Genomic DNA, 24565 nt, shown 5'->3' on the forward strand with positions numbered 1-24565 from the left:
ATATGTACAAAATAACGGTTGATACAATGAAGGGATGGAAGATGAATGTAAAGATGAAAATTATAAAAGATTTTATAAAAGGACTTGATAAGATAAGAAGTTGTTTGAAAAAAGAAAGAAGATTTAAGGAAAAAAAGGAAAAAGGGAGAGAATGTGATCAGGCAGGAGACTAGAACAAAGCCATACACTAGTGATTTAGGGTATATTTTGATCTGTTAGAAGAAACTGTATCTCAAAATTTTAAAGAGAGAACAACTTATATATATATGCCAAAAATAAGGGTAACTACTATGAAGGGACAAAATATGACTCTAAAAATGAAAAATAGAAAATGTTTTTTTTTTTTAAAAGGGATTAATAAGATGTTGGTTGAAAAAGGGAAAAAGAAAAAGAAAAAAAAAACAGTTAACAAAAATTAACTTTGATGAACTAATAAATCATGGTAAAAAAAAGCCATGAATTCTATGTGCAGTATTCCCCTAGCGCTGGAGTTCTCCCGTTCTCCTTGATCGGTAAACTTGGTCTTGGCTTGCTGCCTGTTCGTGCTGATCTTCTGGGGGAGGGGCCTGTTGCCGTGGTTCCCAAATGTCTTTGCCGGAGGCGGAATTGCCCCGCCCTGTGAGTCCGGGCTAAGCAAGCTGCTCGGGTTTGCTCTCAGGAGCTTTTGTTCCCTGCAAGCTCTGGTACAGCTTTGGAGGACCAGGGCGAAAATGGTGGCCTCCCAATCTCCGCCCGGAGGAGCCGAGAACTCGGGGCCCCGCTCCTCAGTGCGCCCCCAGAGAAAAGCAGTCACTCCCGTGTCCCCGGTCTCCGGCCGCACTCCGTGCTCAGCCGGCCTGTGACCGAGCGTTTCTATCTCTGGCACCCGACCCCGTGTGGAGTCTCCAAACCCAGCAGATCCCTGCGGTGCGCTCCCGCGCCACTCCTCCCCGGGAAGGAAGGGGAGTCTCCCTGGATCTGCTGTTTGTTGGGTCCCTGCTGGAGGAGCAGTGGCCCGACTGGGCCGCGGATCACAGTTTATGGCCACCCCAAGCTGAGAGCCTGCACCTCGGCTCCGTCTCTGCAGCCGGCTTCCCCGCTCCGATCCCTGGGAGCTCTGCCGCACTCCGGCACCCCCGGTCTTTCTGTGACCCCAAGGGTCCTGAGACCACACTGTCCCGGGAGGGTTCCACCCCCCGCTTAGCCACTGCAGCGACGTCCCTCCGCCGAGCCGACTTCTAAAAGTCTCGATCTTGTGCTCCGCGGCTCTAGCACTTGCCAGAAGCGGCCGACGGAGGCCCCCTCCCCCGCCATCTATCCTCCCGAATATTGCCTCAGATTCATTTCTCCGCACGTCCTACCTTCCAGTAAGTGGTCGCTTCTCTGTTCAGGGAGTTGTTGCTACTCTCCTCTTCGATCTCCTGTTGAGTTCGTAGGTGTTCCGAATGGTTTGATCCCTATTCAGCTGAATTCCTGAGACCAGACGAAATCTAGGTCTCCTACTCCTCTGCCATCTTGCTCCGCCCCTCCTTTACTCATTTTTAACTGTCTATGTGTATGATCTCCATCTACCTACCCTCCTGCCCATCTTTTCACTCACCCATCTCTTTCTTTCTCTCTTCCTTTCTCCTTCCTTCTGTCTCTCCTTCCCTATATCTGTCCACCCACTCATCCATCCATCCATCCACTTATCCATCAACCTGTCCGTCCATCCACCCATCCACCCACCCACCCATCCATCCATCCATCCATCCATCCATCCATCCATCCATCCATCCATCCATCTATCCACCCACCCATCCCATCCATCCATCCATCCATCCATCCATCCATCCATCTATCCACCCACCCATCCCATCCATCCATCCATCCATCCATCCATCCATCCACCCACCCACTCACCCACCCATCCATCCATCTCTCTTTTCGTCCATCCGTCCACCCATCCACCCATCCACCCATCCACCCACCCTTCCCATCCATCCATCCATTTATCTATTCATCCATCCATCCACCCATGCACCCACATTCCCATCCATTCATCCACCCACCAATGCCCATCCATCCATCCATTCACTCATCCATTCAACCATCTATCTATCCATCCACTCACTCATTCACCACCCACCCATCCATCCATGCACTCATCTCACCATCTGTCTATCCATCCACTTATCCAAGCATCTACCCATCCTCTCATCCAGCGATCTATTTCCCTATTACTTATCTTATAAAAGCTCAAGGATACTGTACCTTATTGTCCTCCTGGGGCGGCCAGAGTCCCCAGTGCAGGGCAGAGCACTTAGTAGGTGTGTGAATATTTGTTTGCTTTGCTCCACATTCTAGGAGAATCGGGACTGTCTTGCTGAGAAAGTCTTGTGGGATTGTGCCAGTCCAAGTTGTGGTGGGGGTGGGAATGCTAACAAGTATTGGCTTCATGGTTCATTTTATAAATTTTTTATTATTGAAATATAATAAAGTCATTGCATAGGCTTGTAAAAGTACAGAAAAAAGCCCTAATGAAGAGAGTAAAATTTGTCTCTTTGTGAAACTAACTGCTCTGGCTGGCAGTCCCTGAGGGCATGCCCGGGGGTGGGCACCATCCAGCATAGGACGCATGCATTTGGGCCTCACAGGGAAGGAGACAGGCCCAGAGGGTTTTGGGGACCTGCGCAGGTCATCCAGCCTTCCAGGAGCTGAGCTGGGTTTTGCTGACAGTGGTCCCTTTTCTCCAGGAGGCGCTGCTCACCCACACGTTTGGTTTCCAAAGTCTTTCTCTGGCACTTGGACGCTCCCAGGAACACCCAGGGGCCCGGGGTGCGCACACTCCAGCCTGCAGTGCATGGAGCCCCCACCCTTCTCCTTGCCCCCACGTCTGGACAGATTGGAAGCCAGTAACCAATGTCTTTGTGCCGTGCTTCCAGGTCCCCCCACTTCTCACCCCTGCAGACCCTCCTGCTGGTGCCTTTCAAAGCTTGGTTGCTCGTTCGCTGGAGCCAAAATGTGACCTGGCCATGTCCGGGCGAGAGCATTATTATGTGTTCGAGACTGTCTGAAAAGATGAGAACAGCTTCTACTCCACTGGGCAGTCCAGTTAGAGAGACTGGGACCGTCTTGAGGTTATATTCGTTGAGGTTCCAGTATATTTATTAAAATTGAAGTAATTTCAAAATGTAAACACTGAGGAACGTTTTTGGAAGATTGTGGTGTGGGTGAGTGCGGGCCCCGAGCTCGTTAGAGGCATGGGCACGTGGTCATCGGTCACACAGTGCAAGCCCCTGACGGCCACGTGTTTGCAGCTGATGGATGACTATCTTCTTGGGATGGTTCCATCAGCTCCATGTGGGGTCTCATTGGACGTCCCCTTCCTGAAGGGTGTGTAAGCTGGGGGGGCTCACCCAACCTCACCCGGGTAGGTCCCAGTCAGGTTTGAACGTGGCAAGTCTGCAGTGTATCCTTTGGGCAGGACGCACTGTTTGAGGAAGGGACCACTTGTCCTGGGTGCTGTCTGAGGGCTGGAGGACCCCCTCAAGTACATAAGATACCCTACCATTAACAGGTTGCCTAGTTTTCTACTCAGCGGCTCTTACGTGCCCAACACCATCCCAGGGTTTGGCTCTGCCGAAGGGGTCTGTAATCTGGAGTCCGAGGTCTGACTCCAGCTGGGTTCCAGTTGCAATGGTCACGGGTGGACACAGCCAAATAAGAAAGAAGAATCCTAACCATTTGAGGGTTGACGTTGCCCCAGATGGGCATCAGGCCTAAATCGACCTTATACGTGAGGGGCCGGCTTCCTCAAGTTGCTGTAGGAAATTTGACTTTGAAGTGTAGATGCCAGTGGCCTTCCACGCCCTTCACCTGCCCCCCAAGGACCTGAGCCCTCGCCGATGTCATCAGAAGCCCCAACAGCTCCCTCTCCCCGCCCTAGCGGGCGGAGTCTCTCCCCAAGTTTGCATCTGTCTGCCCCATTTCCACGTTTCTGCCCCCACGTGGAGCTCCTGCCCTGCTCTACGCCGTCTCAACCCCTGACACCCCTGCACCTCACAGTGACATCCAGGTGCAGGGTGAGTCCCCCGGCAAGTTTAAAGAGCCCTCAGAACAGTGCTCCTTTACGGGTAAAGAAGACTGGGGATTAGGGCTAGATGGGGGTGGTGAGCTGAATTCATGATGCGGTTGTCCTTCCTGGGGACAGCCGGGGACGCGACCGGGGTGAGGTCAGAAGGGAAATCACCCCCAGGTCAGATGCCCCAGTTCTTTTATTCTCAAAATACATTCGAAGTCAGAACAACTCATCATCAACCAGTAGTGTTTCTGGGTCCTGGAGACATGCATGTTGTCATATCGCCCTTGGCACTTTTCTAGAAGGTAAAAGCCTCTCCGATGAAGCATATCAGGGCAGTGCGCCTTGCTTGGTAGTGGCTATGATGGGCACTTGGGGTGACCGAGTGGGAGAGAAGGTGGTTTTAACCGAATACTGCCCTCCCCATCACAGCCAGCAACAGACTGGTCCGGAGTCGGCTGCCCAGGGCGGTGGGGGACCCTTCCCAACGTTGTCCGCATGGGGGTGGGCTCCATGGTTCTGTCCCCTGGGCTTCTGCCCCAGCCCTGCTGCCAGTCATTTATTGTGCTGACACCATTCAGGTCTCTGCCTGCTCAGACCCAGACCTCTGCGGGGCGCAGACTCCATACCTCCCCTACCTTTGTGTGCCTGCAGCCTGAGCCGGGCATCCTCCAAGATGCCCATAAACGTCATGACTTTAGATGCAGAAAGGCGGGCTTCTGCCTTTTGGACCTTTAACCATAGCCCCAGTGGGTTGCTGCTCCCCACAGTAAACATCTGGATGGTGCCGCGGGATTCTGTGTCCTGAGGGCGAGGGCAGTGAGGGCAGCTTCTCAGACCCGCTGCCCACAAAGCGATAATGTGGAAACTCTGTCTCTGCCTCCGTTTTGATTTGCTTGGGACCCCGAGCATCACCACTATTGTCACCATTGAGGCCGTGCTGAGCACGGGGATACTGGGCCCAACAGGTGGGTGGGCGCCACAGATACCTTGGGGTCGGTTCTTCAAACTTCAGACTTGGCACTTGGGTCATGAGCCATGTGCCTTGGCCATCTCCCCGGTGCGGGTTCTGAACTGCGTGTGTTTGGGTCCCGCAGAGACCCCACTGACCTTAGCTGCTCAGCTGGACGACCCCGTGGAGGTGATCAAAGCTCTTAGAAACGGTGGGGCTCACCTGGACTTCCGCGCCAGAGATGGGATGACCTCCCTGCACAAAGCTGCCCGAGCCAGGAACCAAGTGGCCCTGAAGGTACATTCCGGAGCCCTTCTCCCTCTGGGGGCACCCCCTCCCTGTCTGATCCCCAGCTTCCATGCCGGTTCCCTGTCCCCATCCCACAACAACCACCTGAGCTGACCCCGAATTGTGTTCCCACGCGGGTTTGGGCTTCTAGTCGGGGCCCCCGACCCCTCTCTTCTTGGGAATTTTAGAATTTGGTGTTAATAAAAAGTCATCTGTCCCTCTCGTTTGGCCAGAGGCTTGTGATTTCTGCCAGGAAGGGCAGCACTGAAAGCCACCCCCTCATACCCCGCCGGGAGGAGGCTGCGAACCCAACCTGCAGGCCCTGAGCCAGCCTTGTTGCTGTCACCAGCCCCCTCTCCAGTCTCTGGAAGCCCAACCGGGGGGGTGCTTTCACCCCTCACCCTCCCCACGGCCCTCTGCATGCTTTATCGGCCCTGGCCCCATGTGTGGGGGGCCCCCAAGAGCCCTGGCCGGGAGGGAGGGGGACCCGCTGTTGGGGGCTGACCCCCAAGGCGATGCTTGTCTCAGAAGTCATGGATTTCTCAAGTTCACATCAGCTGTACCTCGTCTGCTGGCTTTGTCCAAAATCCAGTGTTCGTGACAGCGCTCCCCAGTTTTGCTGCCCTCAGCACGCAAACTGGGATGGTTTTATGCTGTAGGTTGAATAGTACAGCTTTTCCCTTTCTGCAAAGGCCGCCCTCACTTTGTTGCTCTCAGCTGGTACGGGGTTTTGGGTGAGGGGGTCAGCAGGGTGCAGCAGGTCCCTGCGTGCCCCCGGCGCGTGTCTGTCTGCAGAGCGTCTCCTGACATCCTGGATGCATGCGCGTCCTGTTGCCTGGGCTCCACCGGCTACTTCAGGGCCGGGAACCTCACCACCTAAAGCTGGCCCCTGCTTCCCTCTGGGAGGCCCAGGAAACGTGCGGATCCGCGGGCCTGCTCAGCCTCGGCCTGTGGGACAGTGACCCCCATGCGTCGTTCTTGATTCACTCCCTGCAGAAGGGGTCATGTGACCCGTGTTTGGTGTTTTTGTTTTCCAGACCCTTCTGGAGCTGGGAGCATCTCCTGATTACAAAGACAGCTACGGGCTCACGCCGCTGTACCACACCGCGATCGTCGGGGGGGATCCCTACTGCTGTGAACTGTTGCTCCACGAACACGCCGCCGTGTGCTGCAGGGACGAGAACGGTTGGCACGAGGTCCACCAGGTGCGCACGCCACACCCGTAACACACCTGCCTTCCGCCTTTCACCCCGCGGCTCACAGCCGCCCTCCCAGCGTTCCATTCCATTTGGAGTAGTCGCCGGCGTTTAAAAACAGGGATATTTACCTAGAAACATACGTTTCTGACCTCTGTAGAGAAATTGGAAAATTAGGCAGGCCTCTTGCATTTCTATAGGGCAGTAATCGTCCAGAGTTGTGGGGTGAACACACCCTTTGTAGGCGCTGGGAGCTCTCTGTGCATCTAGCATCTTGGGGGCCCCGATAGAGCTTGGCGCCAGGTGCTTTCTGCACACAGGTGGCCCGGTGCGCTGCCTTTCTGATACGGGTGACCCGGTGTGATGCCTGATTTCTGATACGGTGACCCGGCGTGATGCCTGATTTCTGATACGGGTGGCCCGGCGTGATGCCTGATTTCTGATACGGGTGGCCCGGCGTGATGCCTGATTTCTGATACGGGTGGCCCGGCGTGATGTCTGATTTCTGATACGGGTGGCCCGGCGTGATGCCTGATTTCTGATACGGGTGGCCCGGCGTGATGCCTGATTTCTGATACGGGTGGCCCGGCGTGATGCCTGATTTCTGATACGGGTGGCCCGGCGTGATGTCTGATTTCTGATACGGGTGGCCCGGTGTGCTGCCTGATTTCTGATACGGGTGACCCGGCGTGCTGCCTGATTTCTGATACAGGTGGCCCAGCGTGATGTCTGATTTCTGATACGGGTGGCCCAGCGTGATGTCTGATTTCTGATACAGGTGACCCAGTGTGCTGCCTGATTTCTGATATGGGTAGCCCGGTGCGCTGCCTGATTTCTGTTATGGGTGGCCCGGTGTGATGCCTGATTTCTGATACGGGAGACCCAGTGCACTGCCTGATTTCTGATACAGGTGACCCAGTGCACTGCCTGATTTCTGATACGGGTGGCCCAGCGTGATGTCTGATTTCTGATACGGGTGACCCAGTGCACTGCCTGATTTCTGATACGGGTGACCCGGTGCGCTGCCTGATTTCTGATACGGGAGACCCAGTGCGCTGCCTGATTTCTGATATGGGTGACCCCGTGCACTGCCTGATTTCTGATACGGGTGGCCCAGCGTGATGTCTGATTTCTGATAAGGGTGGCCCGGTGTGATGCCTGATTTCTGATACGGGTGACCCAATGCGCTGCCTGATTTCTGATACAGGTGACCCAGTGCACTGCCTGATTTCTGATACGGGTGGCCCAGCGTGATGTCTGATTTCTGATATGGGTGACCCAGTGCGCTGCCTGATTTCTGATATGGGTAGCCCAGTGCGCTGCCTGATTTCTGATATGGGTAGCCCGGTGCGCTGCCTGATTTCTGATATGGGTGACCCGGTGCGCTGCCTGATTTCTGATACAGGTGACCCAGTGCACTGCCTGATTTCTGATACGGGTGGCCCAGCGTGATGTCTGATTTCTGATACAGGTGACCCGGTGCGCTGCCTGATTTCTGATATGGGTAGCCCGGTGCGCTGCCTGATTTCTGATATGGGTGACCCGGTGCGCTGCCTGATTTCTGATACAGGTGACCCAGTGCACTGCCTGATTTCTGATACGGGTGGCCCAGCGTGATGTCTGATTTCTGATATGGGTGACCCAGTGTGATGCCTGATTTCTGATAAGGGTGGCCCGGTGTGATGCCTGATTTCTGATACGGGTGGCCCGGCGTGATGTCTGATTTCTGATAAGGGTGGCCCGGTGCACTGCCTGATTTCTGATACGGGAGACCCAGTGCACTGCCTGATTTCTGATACAGGTGACCCAGTGCACTGCCTGATTTCTGATACGGGTGGCCCAGCGTGATGTCTGATTTCTGATACGGGTGACCCAGTGCACTGCCTGATTTCTGATACGGGTGGCCCAGCGTGATGCCTGATTTCTGATACGGGAGACCCAGTGTGCTGCCTGATTTCTGATACGGGTGGCCCAGCGTGATGCCTGATTTCTGATACGGGAGACCCAGTGTGCTGCCTGATTTCTGATACAGGTGGCCCAGCGTGATGTCTGATTTCTGATACGGGTGGCCCAGTGTGATGTCTGATTTCTGATACGGGTGGCCTGGTGTGATGTCTGATTTCTGATATGGGTGACGCAGTGTGATGCCTGATTTCTGATAAGGGTGGCCCGGTGTGATGCCTGATTTCTGATACGAGTGACCCGGTGCGCTGCCTGATTTCTGATACGGGAGACCCAGTGCGCTGCCTGTTTTCTGGTACCAGTGGCCTGGTGTGATGCCCAATTTCCATGCATAGGACCCAGGTTTCCCTGATCCCACCTGGCACCCATGCGGCTGGAGGTGTGTCAGCTGCAGTCTTGTAAAGAAACAGCACCCACCTGATGGCTCAGATCAAGAGTCGTTAGTGCATCCAGAGCAGGAGAGGAGGTTGTGGTCCCAGGAGCAGGGATAGCCGAGGTGGGAGGGGGTGCTGTGGGCAGGAACTGCCCTGGCTTCTCTCTCGTCCTTCCCTCCTATTGGCTGAGCTGTGTGTGAGCCAGCCAACCAGGGAGCCCAGTGGTGCAGGTGTCCGGGTCAGCGTCTCCGGGCAGAGGAGGGCGGACAATGGGTCTGGGAGAGCAGGGCCCAGGAAGGCCAGGGGAAAGGGCTAGAATGGGGGGCGGTGTCTCTGAACTGTTCTCGGATGGGCAGTGCCACCTGTCCATCTCCCTTAGCCACTGTGGCCTTACACACTTGCCCGGTCCGAGTGGGGTCATGACCCCCACCCACTGTGGTCAGAGGGCCGAGCCGTGCCGAGGGGTCCCAGGTGGGCTGTGGGTGCAGGCAGGTCCACCCCGCTTGGCCTTCTGCATGCTGGGTCAGTCCCGACTCGTCAGCAGCCTGGGGAGGTGTCCAGTTCCGTCTCGCGGTGTGAGCTGGGGCCCCGCGAAGCTGCTCCTGGCTGCCCCCAGCCCACATCCAGGGAGAGACCCTCGGGGGAGTGAGTAGCGATGAGTGCCCTGGGGTCTCCATTTGTTCACCCATAAAGTGGGTGTCAGCGGGCCGAGGCGCCCACGGGCCGTGGGAAGGATCTGATGTGAGTGCAGTGCTGAGCCTCCTCTGTTCATCCTGCCCGTTGTCACTCTGGCCCCCATGGCTGCACATCTGAGTGCTTTTGGGTCATTCCAGAGTCATTTCCTGGCCTGTCCCAAACGCTGTTTTGAAATGTAGTTTTAATACCACGCAGGTACAGTGAGGCCAACCGATCGGGACTTGGCTGCCATTGGAAAGAGGGTGTGTTACTCACAGATCCTGGGAGGAGGGGCTGATGGGGCGGGGGGGGGGGGCCACATGGGAAGCACCGGGCTGGGTCAGGAGGCAGCAGGAGCGGGAGGAAATGGGGCCAAGAGCCTTCACTGTGATTTTTGTAGAGGCTGGGACAGGCTGAGGCGTGGCTGGTCTGGATAACGTCAGGGGCTCAGGGGCACTGGGGCTGTCCCTGGCTGTCTGGGCTGACCAGGGCAGGTGGGCCGTGGCCCTGAGGGCGAGAGCCCAGTAAGGCAGGGGGCGGTGACGGCTCTGTGTGGGCCGGTTTGTGTCTGAGAGCCGCCCTCTGGGCCAGTCCTGTGTGGTCAGAATTGACTTGCCTGGGGAGGGGCAGACCCCCCAGCATCGGCAAGACCCCACCTGCCAGGGCGTCAGGGATAGAGTAGATGGGAACGTGGAGTTGCTAGAGCTTGAACCCTGCGGCCAGGGCCCCAGCTTTGGAGAGTTCTCTGGGCCGGGTTTGCCCTCCACCAGCCGGAGGCCTGCCACCAGTGTCCCTTTCCCCTCTGGTGCGTGTGATAGCCTGGCCCCTGGCCACCCTGAGATGAAGAAGCATCAGTGTGTTGGGGTGGGCGGGGGGGCGTTCCTGGTGGTCACTTCCTGCAGTGTGGGCTCCAGCCGTGATTTCTGGTCCCCGTGTGTGCCGGGTTCCATCCCTGAGACCCTGAGCGCGGGCCCCAGTCCCTGGTGCTGAGTTTGAGCTTGGAGGGGGGGGGGCTCCCAGGCCTGAGCATCCCGCTTCCCGTGGCGCCCGTCAGGATGGTGTCATGTCCCCCGGTGGTGGGTTTCTTTTCCACAACGTCCTGGGAGGCCAGTTCCTCCCTACTAGAGGTTCTCGATTTTCCGGGTGAAGTCCCTGCCTCCCGAGCCCCGCTGTCTTGTCTGCCGCGGCTGAGACTGGCCACGAGGTGGTGGAGGCAGGCGTGAAGCAGAGATCAGACCGGCCGCCCTCCTCTGAGATTCTCAGCACTCAGTCGGCTCCCACGCCGTCCTGATCTGCTTTATCGGCTCCACCTTTCACACCCTGGAGCAACCCCAGCAGACACCTGCTGGCCTCCATGACTCAGACAAGGTAACCGGCCCGGAGAGGGGGAATAACCTGCCCAAGGCCACGGCTGGGTCCACTCCCGGCCCCTCTCTCACCACCACCTCCAGTCTTGCAAACAGAAACCACCCCTAATGTGACACACGTTGGTGGCAGGAGGAAACAGAGGAGGCAGGTTTTGCACAGAGCTAGCAGGAGAAGCACCTTGGAGTTTTGGGGTCCGCGGTTCTGCATTTGACGTCTGTCCCTTTGCCTCGCGCCCTGGAGTGGGGACGGCTCCTTCCCAGCCGCCTGGCTCCGCACCCTTGGAGGGATCCTGCGCGCCCACAGCCAGGCCTGCTCACTGGTCCTGCGGTGGTTCTTCTTCCTGCCAAGGCCAAGGCCAGGTGCTGAACTGTCGAGGGAGGCCCTTCCCATCCCACACCTGCCGCGCAGCGCCCAGGGACACCCGCCCCCTGCAGGCCGACTGTGGAAGCGCGTGTTTTTGTATGCAGCTTGTCTGCAAACTCGAGTTGTTCTTCAGATTACCCTAACTATTCAACATGGAAGGAGTGGAAAATTCGAAGAAACAGAAAGAAGAAAGTAAAAAACACCCAAACACATTCCCATGGCCCAAGAACATCAAGGGAAGGGGGAAGATGTCCCCCTGTGCGTCTTGCCTGCACCCTGACGCGGCCTGGGGACTGCGGGTCTGGCTGCGTCAGGACTCCAGGGTTGGTTATGGGAGGCTGAGGGCTCTGGAGAGGGTGGCTGCCCCCAGTCTGGGGACAGCTGCTCCGTGGAGGAGCCGCCCTGGGGTCCCACGCGCCCTCACGCAGGCGGTGCTCTGTACTGGCTCTGGGAGAGCTCGATCCCGCCCGCCCACCCTCCCTCTCGGAGTTCCTCTGACTGTGTTTCAGGGAGGGAGGTTCCCTCCTTCTGTTGTCAGTGCCGGGGACTTGGCCTGTGAGTTAGCCACTCCCCCTCGCCCGGCCACGCCCCCGTCATGGTCGTCCTCGCCCGGCCACGCCCCCGTCATGGTCGTCCTCGCCCGGCCACGCCCCCGTCATGGTCGTCCTCGCCCGGCCACGCCCCCGTCATGGTCGTCCTCGCCCGGCCACGCCCCCGTCATGGTCGTCCTCGCCCGGCCACGCCCCCGTCATGGTCGTCCTCGCCCGGCCACGCCCCCGTCATGGTCGTCCTCGCCCGGCCACGCCCCCGTCATGGTCGTCCTCGCCCGGCCACGCCCCCGTCATGGTCGTCCTCGCCCGGCCACGCCCCCGTCATGGTCGTCCTCGCCCGGCCACGCCCCCGTCATGGTCGTCCTCGCCCGGCCACGCCCCCGTCATGGTCGTCCTCGCCCGGCCACGCCCCCGTCATGGTCTTAGTCCTCATCTGCTTAGTCACGGTCATCATCACCATCATCACCATCACCTGGCCCTTGTCACAAAGAAATAGTATGTGACAGAGAGCACTTAACCACTTTGCTCACAGGCCTTACTATAGATCTCATCTGATTTCCTCAAGAATTCCTTTTTTCCCCAAAGGTTTTATTTATTTGCAAGAGAGAGATCACAAGCAGGGGTGGGGGCAGAGGGAGAAGCAGACTCCCTGCTGAGCAGGGAGCCTGATACGGGGCTCGATCCCAGGATCCTGAGATCATGACCCGAGCCGAAGGCTGACGCTTCACTGACTGAGCCACCCAGACGCCCCAGAAATTTAACAGTTTGTGGCCATGGCTCCCCTCCCCCACAAGGCTCATCCCCACTTCCTCTCAGCTCTCTGCTCCAAGTCCTTGGAATTCTCTCCGCGTCCTCGTGGTCAGGGAACAGGCCCCGGGGAGGTTCCTGAGGGTACTCGTGGCATCCGGGAGCACCAGGTCTGCCTGGGGGGGTGCCGTCACCGGCTCCCAGCCACACAGCGTGGCTCTGCACGCATGCATCACACATGCTCCTTGAATATGGTTGGCTGAAGGCATTAGCCTTTAGATGGCATGGACTCTGGTCTTCCTTTAAGTTAGGGTCTCCCTAGTGCGCTGGGATGCCCCCCATGTTCAGGGGAGCCTGGGACTCTCGTGAGCGCAGGCGTGGACGGGGAGCCCCCACAGGGAGTGGCCAGTTCTAATCAGAGCTGGGAAGAGGCTTCGTGTGGAGTGGAGCATCCAAGCCTGGCTGCCGTGATGGGCAGATGCTGTCTCAGGTCAGGGATGGTGGTGTCCCCGGCCTCACGGGGTGGGCCATCACATGTGGGTCTGGGGATGGCATGCCTGTGGTGTTTGGGCTCAGCACAGTAGGGCCTATGGCCATCGGCGCAGGGACCACAGAACCTTGGTCGAGCCTATCCCTGGATGCAGAAGGCCACAGTTGTCTGCATCTTTACAGATGAGGACCCCCCCCCCCCCGGGTCTGAGAGTCTGGGGTCCCCCAGCTGCTAGGTGGAGGGATCAGAGCTTGCCAGCACGCCTGCCTGGAACACACTGTCGCCTCAGCTCCCACCCCCCACTGCGAGCGGCCAAGCCCCATAGCCCCAGCAGTTGGAGCTACAGGAAGTGCCTTACCTTGCTTTGGGGGGTCTGCCACATGCTGACGTAGGGTGTCAGATCCGTATCCCGTACCCCTACCCCACCCAGACGAGCAAGGATTCCTTCAGAGAAGTAATCAATGCTTCCTTTTGCAGGGGGGCTTGCGGAGGGATTGAAGCCCACCAAGCAATTGTCTTTCCAACCAGCCCTAATTCTTGGGGCAGAGAGGAGAGGAGGTTGCAGGAGGGGGGGAAGGGGTGAAGACCCCAGGCTGGGATGGCAGGGGCGCCACCTTCTGCCCACGGTCGGAGCCTCTGTTCTACCCTAGTGATGCCAGGGAAGCTGCAAGAGATGTCTTCTGTCCAGAACTCATCTTATAGAAGCCGTGGGCTCCATAGGGAAAGTGACCGCTACCGCAGGTGTCAAAACACATCTTCCCTTTTGGAATTCTTAGCATGACATTTTATATGTCATTTCAGGCTGAAACTTAGAGACTAGTTGATCTGAACTGATTGTAGTGGTTTGTTCGGGCAGTTTTGATGAAATCCCACAGACGGGGCTCACACGACCGACAAGCACTGTCCCCTGGTCCTGGAGGCTGAAGCCCAGGATGCACGTGCGGGCAGGGCGGGGCCCCCCTGAAGCCTCTCTGCTCGTGTGCGTGCGTGCGTGTGCGTGTGCGTGTGTGCGTGCGTGTGCGTGTGTGCATGCGTGCGTGTGCGTGTGTGCGTGTGGACGGCCATCCTCCCCCGTGTCCTCACGGGGTCGTCCCTGCGTGCGGGTCTGTCCCCTGATCCCCTCTTCTTACGAGGACCCTGGTCACCCTGGATCAGGGCCACCCCGGTGGCTTCATGTTACCTTAATCATCTCTTCACGGTCCCCTTTTCCACATATGGTCATATCCTGGGGTGCGGGGGGTCCGGGCTCCAACAGAGGAATTTGGGAGGACATTGTTCAGCTCCTAACCCTGGCCAACACAGAACTGGCCGCTTCCTGGTTGACCTGCCATCCACACACTCATTCTCACATTTCCCCCATTCCCCTTCGGGCTGGCAGCAAGACCACTACTGGCCTTTGGAAACTGTGGAGCCCACGGCCGTCGGGCGGCCAGTGGCTCGAGTCAGGCAAGCCACGTGTGCGTGTGTTTGGCCAAGAGTGTCCCCGTACTGCTGGGCACCTTACTTCCTGACCAAGAGAGGGCTGACATGATGCATTGTTTTCGAACCATTTGATGGAGATGTCTCCCGTTCACATTCTAAGCGCATGCTTTACATAGGAGAAATGCCTAAGCGTGGTGTGGATTTAAGTAATTTTGTTGGTGGCACAGAATCATGCAGAAGCATCTGCTGCCCCCTTAGGGTAGTAAATTTGTCACAGCAGGTGTCCAGCAGGTGGCAGTAAAGTGCTGGAAGGAAGGCGCGCCCTTTTCCCTAATTTCCACCAAATTGTGTGGTTGGCTAGTGATGGGGCGGGTGTTTGGCATAGCTGGGATGAACCCCGAGGTCTCTTGGGGAAACTTCTCCAAACACGCAAGCCCGGGAGATTTGCAGGGAGTAGGTGTGGAGTGGAGCCCCCCACACGTGCATTTCCTAAAAAGCACCTCATCCAGGTGGTTAAGATACGGGAGTGTAAGGGGTGCTGTATGTCAGGTTTCAGCTCTCTGGCCTCTGGCAGCCCTTCTAAGCTGTCTCTCGAAGGCCAGGAGTCACAACGCCCGTTTCAAGGGGGAAAGGGTTAGCATACCGTATTTTGGGGCTGGACAAATTTCTTACTTTGGTGAGCTTTGAGGTCTTTGTGTCAAACAAGGACTAGGTTCTCTTTCTAAATTGTGAAGGACTCTATCAGTTTCAAACGCACAGAGGAGTTGCTAGAATGCTAGAGAACCCCACATACCTTCACTCACAGACCGTGTTTGAGTTTTGTCCGTCATCACAATAACGTCCCTCATACTGAAAGGATCCCATCCGGGACCCCGCATATGGAAGCCTTCCGTCGGGAACCCCTGCGAAGATTTTGGGGCACTCAGCTTGGAGACTGCCTCGCAACTTGGGTTGGGTCGGTGTTTCTTCTCGATGAGGTCCAGGGTGTGCATTTTGGCAGGAGCATTGTAGGAGTGTTCGTGTAGGGATATCGCGTTCCTGGCATCCTGTCGGGGGGCACGTGGTGACCCTCGCCCATTACCGGTGACGTTCACTCTGACCTCCGGCCGGGTGGAGAATGCCAGGCTTCTCTCTTTCCTCCTGTAATTAGGATTTTGTGGGGTCTCTGAAGCTGTTAAGTCTCTTTCCTCATCCCCATCCACGGATGGCCTTAGCATCCATTGGTATTTCTCGCCAGCATTAATGATCACTGTCATGGGGGTTTTCTACTCCCATCCTCTGGGGAGAGCCAATGAGCCCAGGCTCCCTTGATTTAAGGAACAGTGCTGTCAACTCAAACTGGTATAACGGGAAATAGAAGTTCTGGCCAGGCTCTCTATGTCCCGAGGAGTCCAGGCATGGCTGGAGCTCGGAGAGCCGTGTCACGGACTATGTGTGCATCTGCCCTTGACCCCACATCTGTCTGCCCTCCCTTCTTTTCTTGCCCCTGTGGCCCTGCTCCTTTGCTGGGGGCCCCAGCAGCTCTGGGGTTCTGTGGGTTGCAGAGGCCCCTGGGCTGTGCCCACAGCAGCAGTCGGCGGGGCAGCCCCCTGACCTCTGAGAGTGGGGCTGGGGGCCCCACAAGAAGTGCAGGCACTGTTGCCACGGGAGGGGAGGGCGGGCAGCAACCATGTCTGGGTAACCACCTGCTTCGTGAACTGGTGAGCCTGCTCCACGGGGGACGTGGCGTTAGAAGTGCATGTTTCTTGGGTTCTCTGTGTAAGCTCGTCCCAGTAATAGTTCGAGCATCTTTCCCGCCGTCTTTCCTTGGCGAGGTGCCACAGTCCGCCCCAGGTATCCGGAATGCGTGGTAGGGAGAGCTGCCCGGCCTGCCCCCTGGTGGCCTGTTTCCTTCCTGCCGTGGGCTTCACTGGCCACCCTCGGCCTGAGAAGTGTGGGTCACGACCCGCTTCCTGGCCTTCCCGGCTCCCATCCCCATTGTCACCGCTCACGGGGACCCTGGCCCTCCCACCTCCAGTGCTGTCCTTCGCTGGCCACACGCTGGCCTTTCCCGAGGTGCTGGGAAGTAGGTGGTTGGGGTGGGGGCTGGTTGGAACTGACTGCCCGCCCAGGGTCGTGGGCTGCCCTGGTACCATGCAGCGTGCCCTGGACCCCGGCTGAGCTGTCACAGTACGGGGCCTCCCGGCTCCCCGAGAGCTGCCACGGGCAGGGGCTAGCCTGATGCCGAGCCACACGTGGACCCTTTGGGGTCCCTTATCCTACATGATTCTCATAAGAACATTCTCATAAGAATGTACGGTTTATGTCTACAGGTGAAGACATAGGCTCATGGGGGAACATTCTGGCAAATGGAAGGTCCATGACTTAGGTGCAGATCTCTTTGCCCCCAGAGCCTTGTTGGTTCTGGAGTAGCACACATCACCGCCTTGAAGGACCCCGGGAGGGAGAAATCTCACTGTGAGGCTGCCTGCCCACTGCCTCCTGAACGCTCCTCAGGGGCGGGTTACATTTCATAGCAACAATGGGGCCTGCCCCTCACCTGGTTCAGGCTCGGCTCCCTTCCCTGGACACAGCAGGGGCTGTACGTTCCCCTTCTTGCTGTTTTCACGCCCCCTCTCGGGTCCGGGGAGTTTGGATAAGTGTGGCCAGAGATGGAGTGTCCTGGTTTGCATTTTGTGGGGTTGGTCACTGAGGCCAGCAGGAAGACAGCACGTGTGTCCCTGGGCGTCGGGTCCCCAGGTCCAAAGGAAAGGAGCATTGGGGCCCTTCGCAGACTTGCTGTCCAGGAGGCCAGCATAAGTCCTTGGTCCTGTGATGAGCTCCCCTACCCTGATCCCAGCCAGGGGTCTGATGGTCCCCCTGAGGCTCAGGACGCTGTGGGTGGCCCTGCATTTGGGGTCCTGGTCCCACACGGGGGCTGGGCTGGGTCGGCCGAGCACATGGCGAACTTGGAGACTGGTGTGTGGGTTTCCCATTAACAGCGTGGACTCTCGTTGCAGGCCTGCAAGTACGGCCACGTGCAGCATCTGGAGCACCTGCTCTTCTACGGGGCCGACATGGCGGCCCAGAACGCCTCGGGGAACACGGCCCTACACATCTGCGCCCTCTACAACCAGGTCAGTGCGGGCACGCTGGTGGGTGCGCACCCCCAACACCCTGTCTGGCTGTGTGGGTCCCGGCGCTGGGACCGGGCTGAGTGCCCTGCAGGGTGCTGTCTGGCTCAGCACAGGTGCCCTAACAGAGCCCCACAGATGGTCCTGGAGGCTGGAGGTCCAAGATCGGGGTGCGGGCACGTTCCCTTCCCAGTGAGAGCTCTCTGCTGGCTGCAGATGGTGCCTTCTGTGTCCTCACAGGGGGCGAGCAAGAGCACTCTGCGGTCTCTTCTGACAAGGGCGCTGTCCCATCAGGTCAGGACCTCCCTGGACCCTCAACCCCTCCTCAAGGTCCATTTCCAAAATCGCTCGCCTTGGGGGTTCGGGCTTCAGGGAGGAAGCTGGGGGGACACCTCCAGCCCTTGGCAGCTGCTGCTTTGAGAATGGGTTACACCGTCATAGCAAAGAGGAGGCTGAGTTGTGGGGAAGAGAAAGGAGCAGTCCCCAGGCCGCACCGCCACGCTGTGCACTTCCAGAAGCGAGCTGGGGAGCCAGGGTCCTCTAGTTTCCATCCTCCCCAGCTGCAGGTGCAAACTCTGCCCGCCCCGGGGTGGCCGTCTGCTGGGATGTGCAGGGCAGAGGGGCAGGGACGTGGCTGACCAGGCTCCTGAGATCGGTCTGGCACCCCACCAAACTTGCGCCGGACCAGCATGGAGCGAAGGCGAATTACCACCACTGCGGGTGCAAACACGCTCCCGACGGGCTTTTGGTCTTTAGCTGTGGTAACATATACGTGACGAAATCGTTTCGATTTTAACCACCTTTACAACGGAGTTCGTGTCATTAAGCACGTTCACATCGCTGTGCAACCAGCAGTGCTATCCTTCTAGGACTTTCCATCTTCCCAGCGGAAACTCTGTCCCGAGAAGCACCCCGTCCCCCTCGCGGCCCCTGGTGCTCACCGTCTACCTCTGTCTCCATGAATCTGACTCCTCTGGGGACTGCCTCTGAGTGGGTTCCTAAAGCAATTGCCCTTATATGCCTGGTTTATTTCACTGAGCACAGTGTCCTCAGGGTCCATCCATGCGTCGCAGTTGTCGAATGTCCTTTCTTACGGCTCAGTGATATTTCATTATGTGGATGGACCACATTTTGTTTATCCCTATTCATCCCTTGATGGACACATGGGTGCTTTCACCTCTTGGTCGTTGTGAATAATACTGCCATGAACGTGGGTATACGAGTATCTCTTCAAGACCCTGCTTTCCTTTTTGGGAAGGGGACTGTACCTACAAGTGGAACCCCAGCGTGAACAAAAAGAAGCACGTACTCTTCGGTGTTAGACCAGAAACCAAGGGAAGCTGGAGATGAGCTAGTTTGGTGTGCCCTGAGGGGTAGGACATGATCCCTGGCCTCCAGGGGCATGAATCCCAAACGGCGAGGGAGCAGTACCCTGGACTGTGTGAGCACCCTGCTGGTCCCGCCGAGAGGCACAGCGGTGCGGCTGAAGACGGTGGAGAGGCTCGTGGAGGCCGTGGGAAGGGTCTGGGGCTCCCAGGAGGCTGTGGGTTGCAGGACCTGCTCGGGGCAGGGGGGGGGGGGAAGGAGGGTCAGTGTCCTTGAGGCTCAAGGTCAAGATAACTCCGGGATGCCAGTATCGGAGGTGTTCTCTGCTCCGACTTTCTTTTCTTCTTGTATCCCTGACTTCAAGGAACTTTGAGTCTGGAGGGTGGTGGGGTCTGGACACTATACTAAACAGCTGAGCAGAATGTGGGGGGCTCTACCAACTGGAGGAACAGAGGGGAGATCTTTCGGGGGGGCCCCCAAGCTGTGTGCACTTTGCTTGTCTTCTCTGCCATTGACATCATCTTCCCAGAACGAAGCCATCTTTTTGGGTGAAATCTTCAGCCTTTGTCTACACCTAGGTCCTTTCCCTGGCCCTTCCAAGACCAGACCCCTCCAACCACTTTACTTCCAGCTATGAAACCCTCCTAGATTCTTTGCTGTAGAAAACTCCTATGCATCCTTCAAGACCCAACTCAGATATCCCACCCTTAGTCAAGCCTTCTCCTAATGAGCCCCTGAGAGCAGTAGCTGTAGTTTGCTCTGCAGCCCTTTGCAAGATAATCAGGGTGAACTGCCATTATTATGCCTTGCCTGTTTTCCCTAGCACCCTGTCCCCCTTGGACCCAGCTTCTCAGAGGTATAGATTGCCATTTTTTAGGGTCTCTTCTGTGGCTGGCACGGTAGAGCAGCTCAGCCAGAGGGGGTTGGGGAGTGTTTCAGCAGAGCTGTGGGCTTCCTCCTTAATGTGAGCGTATTGGTGGGATTCGTGTGCAGCGCGGGCAGTCAGTGCTGCACAGTGTTTTTTGGACGTCGGGGTGGCTTTGTGACCATGGAGATACCTAGCTGGGCTGCATTCAGAAAAACGCACATCGTGAGACTTGGCTTTGGCTGGTAAAACATCTGTGCCGATACGTGCTTCTTAATCGTTGCCTTAGAGGGGGAAAGCGTTCCTTAATTTTCCCCAGTAGATTTCAAGCATAATTTATCATGAGTGAAAAAAGAAAGACAGGAAGAAATGTTTTCTGTCACTTGAAATAATTGTGGACAAGACGGTCTTTGAGAGCGTCGGTGGTATTTTGTTAGGGAAGGTTCAAACAGTCTGGTAGTCCGCATTCTGACTTGTTGACGGGGCCTGGTGTGACTGGCCTGGCGCTGCCTATATCCCCCATCTCTCCCCAGCCCTCAGCCGATGGCTTCGGGAAGACCCTCCCCCATGTGCCTGGGGAGTATTTTTTTCTCTTAGGTATTTTCTTTTAGGAGCAAACATTTCCTGTAAAGGGCCACTTAGTAGATATTTTTGGCTTTGTGGGCCACGCGGGCCTGGTCACAGCCATCCCACTCTGCCGCTGCAGCAGGAACTCAGCCACGGACGACGCCGAGGTGAGTGAGTGTGGCTGTTTGCCGATCAAACTTTATTTGTAAAACAGGCAGCAAGGTGAGTTAGGCTGGGCGCCATACTTTGCCCAGCCTGGGCGGGGAAAACTGCATCTCCACGCTCCCCAGACACACGTGTAGACAGACTCCCTGCTCCAAGGCTGAGCGACTTGCCCCCAGTGTGTCAGTAAGCCCGGGTAGGCGTGTGAGCGCTGTCCCCTCTCTCCAGGGTCCCAAGATCAGCCTGCTGCTGCTCTAGGCTGTGTGTCCCTCCTCTGTAGCATGGTCAGCAACCCAGCAAGGTCATGGTCTAGGCCACAGTGCACCACACATTGTCCCTAACCGGAGCCCTGTCCTCCCACGTCACCAATGTGTTATGCTCCTCCTTTCTACACACGTGGGCATCATGTGGTGGCATCAGGCCGGGCTCAGTGCCGACCAGAGGAGCCGCTTTGCAACTTTCAGCAGAAAGGGGTGTCAGAGGGCGAACATACAGAGCACTCCAGGAAATCATGTTGAGAAGCAGACTGCTCCAGCGGTGGGGACACAGTGTGGTAAAGTCAGAATAGGATTTAGGGAAGGGAACCGGAAGCAGCCACAGTGAGGTGGAGTTGCAGTGCAAGAAGGCATGGCAGTCTGGGCTCCACGGGGCCTAGACCATGACCATGCTCTATTGTCTGGGGCAAACTCCTGTCTCTCTTGGGGAATGAATTCTCCCATCTGTAAAGTAAGGATAATTCTACCTAACTGCCAGGGTTGCTAAGAGGCTTAAAATAGAAAAAAAAACATATGGTATGTCTGCCACACAGTGGATGCTTAGTAAATGGTAGCTGTAATGGTGATGATGGCAGTGATGGTGGTGGTGATGGTGATGGTGGTGGTCATGGTCATGGTGATGATGGTGATGCTGCTGCTGCTGCTGCTGATGGTGATGATGATGATGATGGTGATGATCATGGTGGTGATGCTGATGATTGTAGTGATGATGGTGGTGATGATGCTGATGGTGATGATGGTGATGCTGCTGCTGCTGCTGCTGCTGATGGTGATGATGGTGATGATGGTGTTGGTGGTGGTGATGATGGTACTGATGGTGATGGTGGTGATGGTGATGGTGCTGATGTTGGTGATGGTGTTGGTGATGATGATGATGGTGATGATGGTGATGGTGGTGGTGATGGTGGTGGTGATGATGATGGAGATGATGGTGGTGGTGATGATGGTGATGATGGTGGTGGTGGTGATGGTGATGATGGTGATGGTGGTGATGGTGGTGATGGTGCTGATGCTCGTGATGATGATGATGATGATGATGGTGGTGATGATGGTCATGATGATGGTGGTGAAGGTCCTGCTGCTGCTAATTCGCCTTGCCAAGCCTCTCCTTGTTAAATCTAAAAGCATCCAGGTTTATGGATTTGATGTGTGTGTTTTATCAAGTTTAGGCAGACCACATCTGCACACTTCTAATAAAATACACTGATCATAATATGCCCTTCTCTTATGAAATCAACTAATTAGGGCTTTGACTGTAAGCAGCAAATTGTGTCTAATCTGTCAGGCCCCTCAGCTTCTTGCTGGCTCTTTCTGGAGACCCAGAGGGAGGGAAGAAGCCTGGAGTTTGTTTTTCTGGCTCGGATAATGAAGGAATGGAGGGAGTCTTAAATATCAAAGGTTACTAGGCCAGGCCAGTTTGTGGGGAGGATGAGAAATAAGCCCTGCCTCTCACTCCAGGGAGACCCAAGCTAGGAAGAGACAGGCTGCGTCTCTGTGGCCCTTCTGGGGTCAGCAGAGCACCGGTCAGCACGGTGGCTGCCTCCCCGGGGCCCTCATGGGGGTCGTCATCCTCAGGGGCACTGGGGGTGTGTATGTCGTGGAAGGAGGGCGTCCACATGGTCTTTCCCTTTAGATCTCCAGGGAGCCTTCAGTGGCTGCCGTTGGTTGACGTTCTCTCCTACAGGTCAGGAGATGGATGCTTGGTCCACAGCAGCTCGGCTGGTAAGCGGCAAAGCTGGGCTTCCAACCCGCCCTGTATTTCTTTGCCCCGACGCTGCAGGGACACATTTCCATGGCCCGTGGCTGGGGTGGGGACGGGGCTCCCCTGGGCCCAGGTCAGGCACAGGCGCCGTGGTCCATGGCATGGTCAGGTGTGGTCTTTAGGGTGCTGCTCTTCCAAGGGGCTGGGTTCCAGCCGCTCTGGGGACACCCGTCTTCCCGCCCTCACCCTGGCTGTTCACCAATGCTGACACTTCACCTGTTCTCCGAGTTTGCCCACCCAGGCATGTGTCGGAGGGTAGTTCAAACTGGAAGCGAGTTCCCGACTTACAATTTGGAGTATTTAGTAAATCCCATCGGGGACATCAGCTCCATGCCATGGAGATGAAAGCACCGGGTGGGACGTGGCAATCCAGAATTTCAACCCTGGCTCTGTCCTTGACAGGGCCGTCTGGGCAAACCTGTAACCTGCATCTGGTTACACCTCACTCGTGTCCTCCATCTGCCCGTTTGCTTGTCTCCAGACCCCACTGACCTTCCCTGGCAGTTCCTGGGAGCTTTCCCCACCTGCCACCCCGTTAGGCTTCCATCCCTCCCCCTGGGGGCAGCCGGCCACCCCCACGTGCCGCCCCCGGCCCACATTCTCTCCTGCGGTGGCCTCAGGCCCATCTGTGGCCTTGGATACCTTCTAGAAAATACCTCTGCCCTGAGCTCTGGCCGTGGGGCCGCCTGCCCGGCCCAGAGGCCTTGTGGAAACTGCATAGGGGGCCCCTCCCCACTGAGTGAACAGCGCCCCTCCCTCCGCGGCTTCCGGAGTCCGGGCTGCCGCCCTGCTCCTCGCAGCCCCTTCCGTCCCAGGCTCCCCGGCTCCCCGCTGCCCCTCCCACCCTTGCCCTGGCCTCTGGCATCTCCCAGACGGCCACCCTCGCCCCCGACTGGCCATCCCTCCGGGCTTGCTTCTCTCAGATGCGCCTCCTGCAGAGCCTGGAGTGATGTGCACGCTGTACATGAGCTGGTGTCTGGAGGTGGGAGTGCCCCTCCACTGCTCCGGAGGCCCCTGCCCCCTCGCTCCAACATTGTGCAGCCTGCACCAGGGCCTTTGCACTGCTGGGAACACTTCCCCTAATTGTCACCCAGTTCTTCTCTCGCCTCGGGCTGGCTTAGGGACCCACTCCTGGGGGACGGGGGGCTTCCCTGACCACCTGCCCTCACTCTCTCCATCACATGTTTGCTCGGCGCTCTGTGTCCCCGGGGGCCAGACTGACACTCTCTATCGACTAGTTGTGTGCATGAACGAATGTGCTTTCTGGGTCTGTTCCTTCATGTATACAACGAACATGGTGGCGCCTGGGCTCCTGCAGGAGGTGGTGACCCTGAGGGATGGCCCGCCTGGCTGGGGGCAGGGCAAGCCTAGCGATCCTCGCTGCCAAGGGGAGGCTGGGGTAGTTGTCTTACGTGTCTCTGAAAATATTGCGGAGAAGATCATTGGCAGGGGAAATGATATTCTTCTTGATGCTTTGGCTCTCAAAACAAAAAAATGCAGACTGCTGCTCTGTCTATACTCGACTGACTTTTTTAAGCAGATGGAGACGCACCTTGGTGCATCACAGAAGAGGGACCTCCAGGAGGACCTCGGCAGCCAGCAGCCGTGTGGGGAGACAGCCAGCATCCCCGTGGCCACTCCTCTGGGTCACAGTGTTCTCTCGTGCTCCCTTTCCGAAGCCGAGGTCTTTCACTTAACCTTTCTGGGCCTCCAGTGCCTTGTCTACAAAATGGGCTTCCTGTCAGCCCCTAGCAGGGATGCTGGATGGCAGAGCACACATGTATGCACTCACATGCACATGTGTGCACACATGCACACATGCCTGTATACATGTGCAGACACCCATGTAGATGTACATGCACACATGCCTGCACACATGTGCCTACACACATACTGGCACGCACACCCCCGCCTCCACACACGTGCACACACACGCCTGCCCCTACACACATGCACATGTGTGTGCCCACACATGCCCACCTCTGCATTGTGTGCACACACCCACAGACACGTGTGCACACTCCTGCACACACACACGCACACCCACCCGACACGTGAATACACACAG

The 24565-nt window shown here is 57.1% G+C and overlaps 1 protein-coding gene across 8 annotated transcripts in view; it reads left to right on the forward strand.

The window, feature by feature from the left end:
- Positions 1–24565, forward strand: part of SHANK2 (SH3 and multiple ankyrin repeat domains 2) — a 427977-nt gene that overhangs the window by 40693 nt on the left and 362719 nt on the right. For all 8 annotated transcript variants that reach the window (XM_088018088.1, XM_088018082.1, XM_088018083.1 and 5 more), the window contains 3 exons: positions 5137–5288; positions 6317–6484; positions 17427–17543. In XM_088018088.1, the coding sequence (XP_087874214.1) occupies positions 5137–5288; positions 6317–6484; positions 17427–17543 (437 nt within the window). The remainder of the gene's footprint in view (positions 1–5136; positions 5289–6316; positions 6485–17426; positions 17544–24565) is intronic.

Source organism: Eumetopias jubatus, unplaced genomic scaffold, assembly GCF_037043125.1.
Source record: "Eumetopias jubatus isolate StellerSeaLion01/CBP00866 unplaced genomic scaffold, mEumJub1_p1.0 scaffold_13, whole genome shotgun sequence".
Lineage (NCBI taxonomy): Eukaryota > Metazoa > Chordata > Mammalia > Carnivora > Otariidae > Eumetopias > Eumetopias jubatus.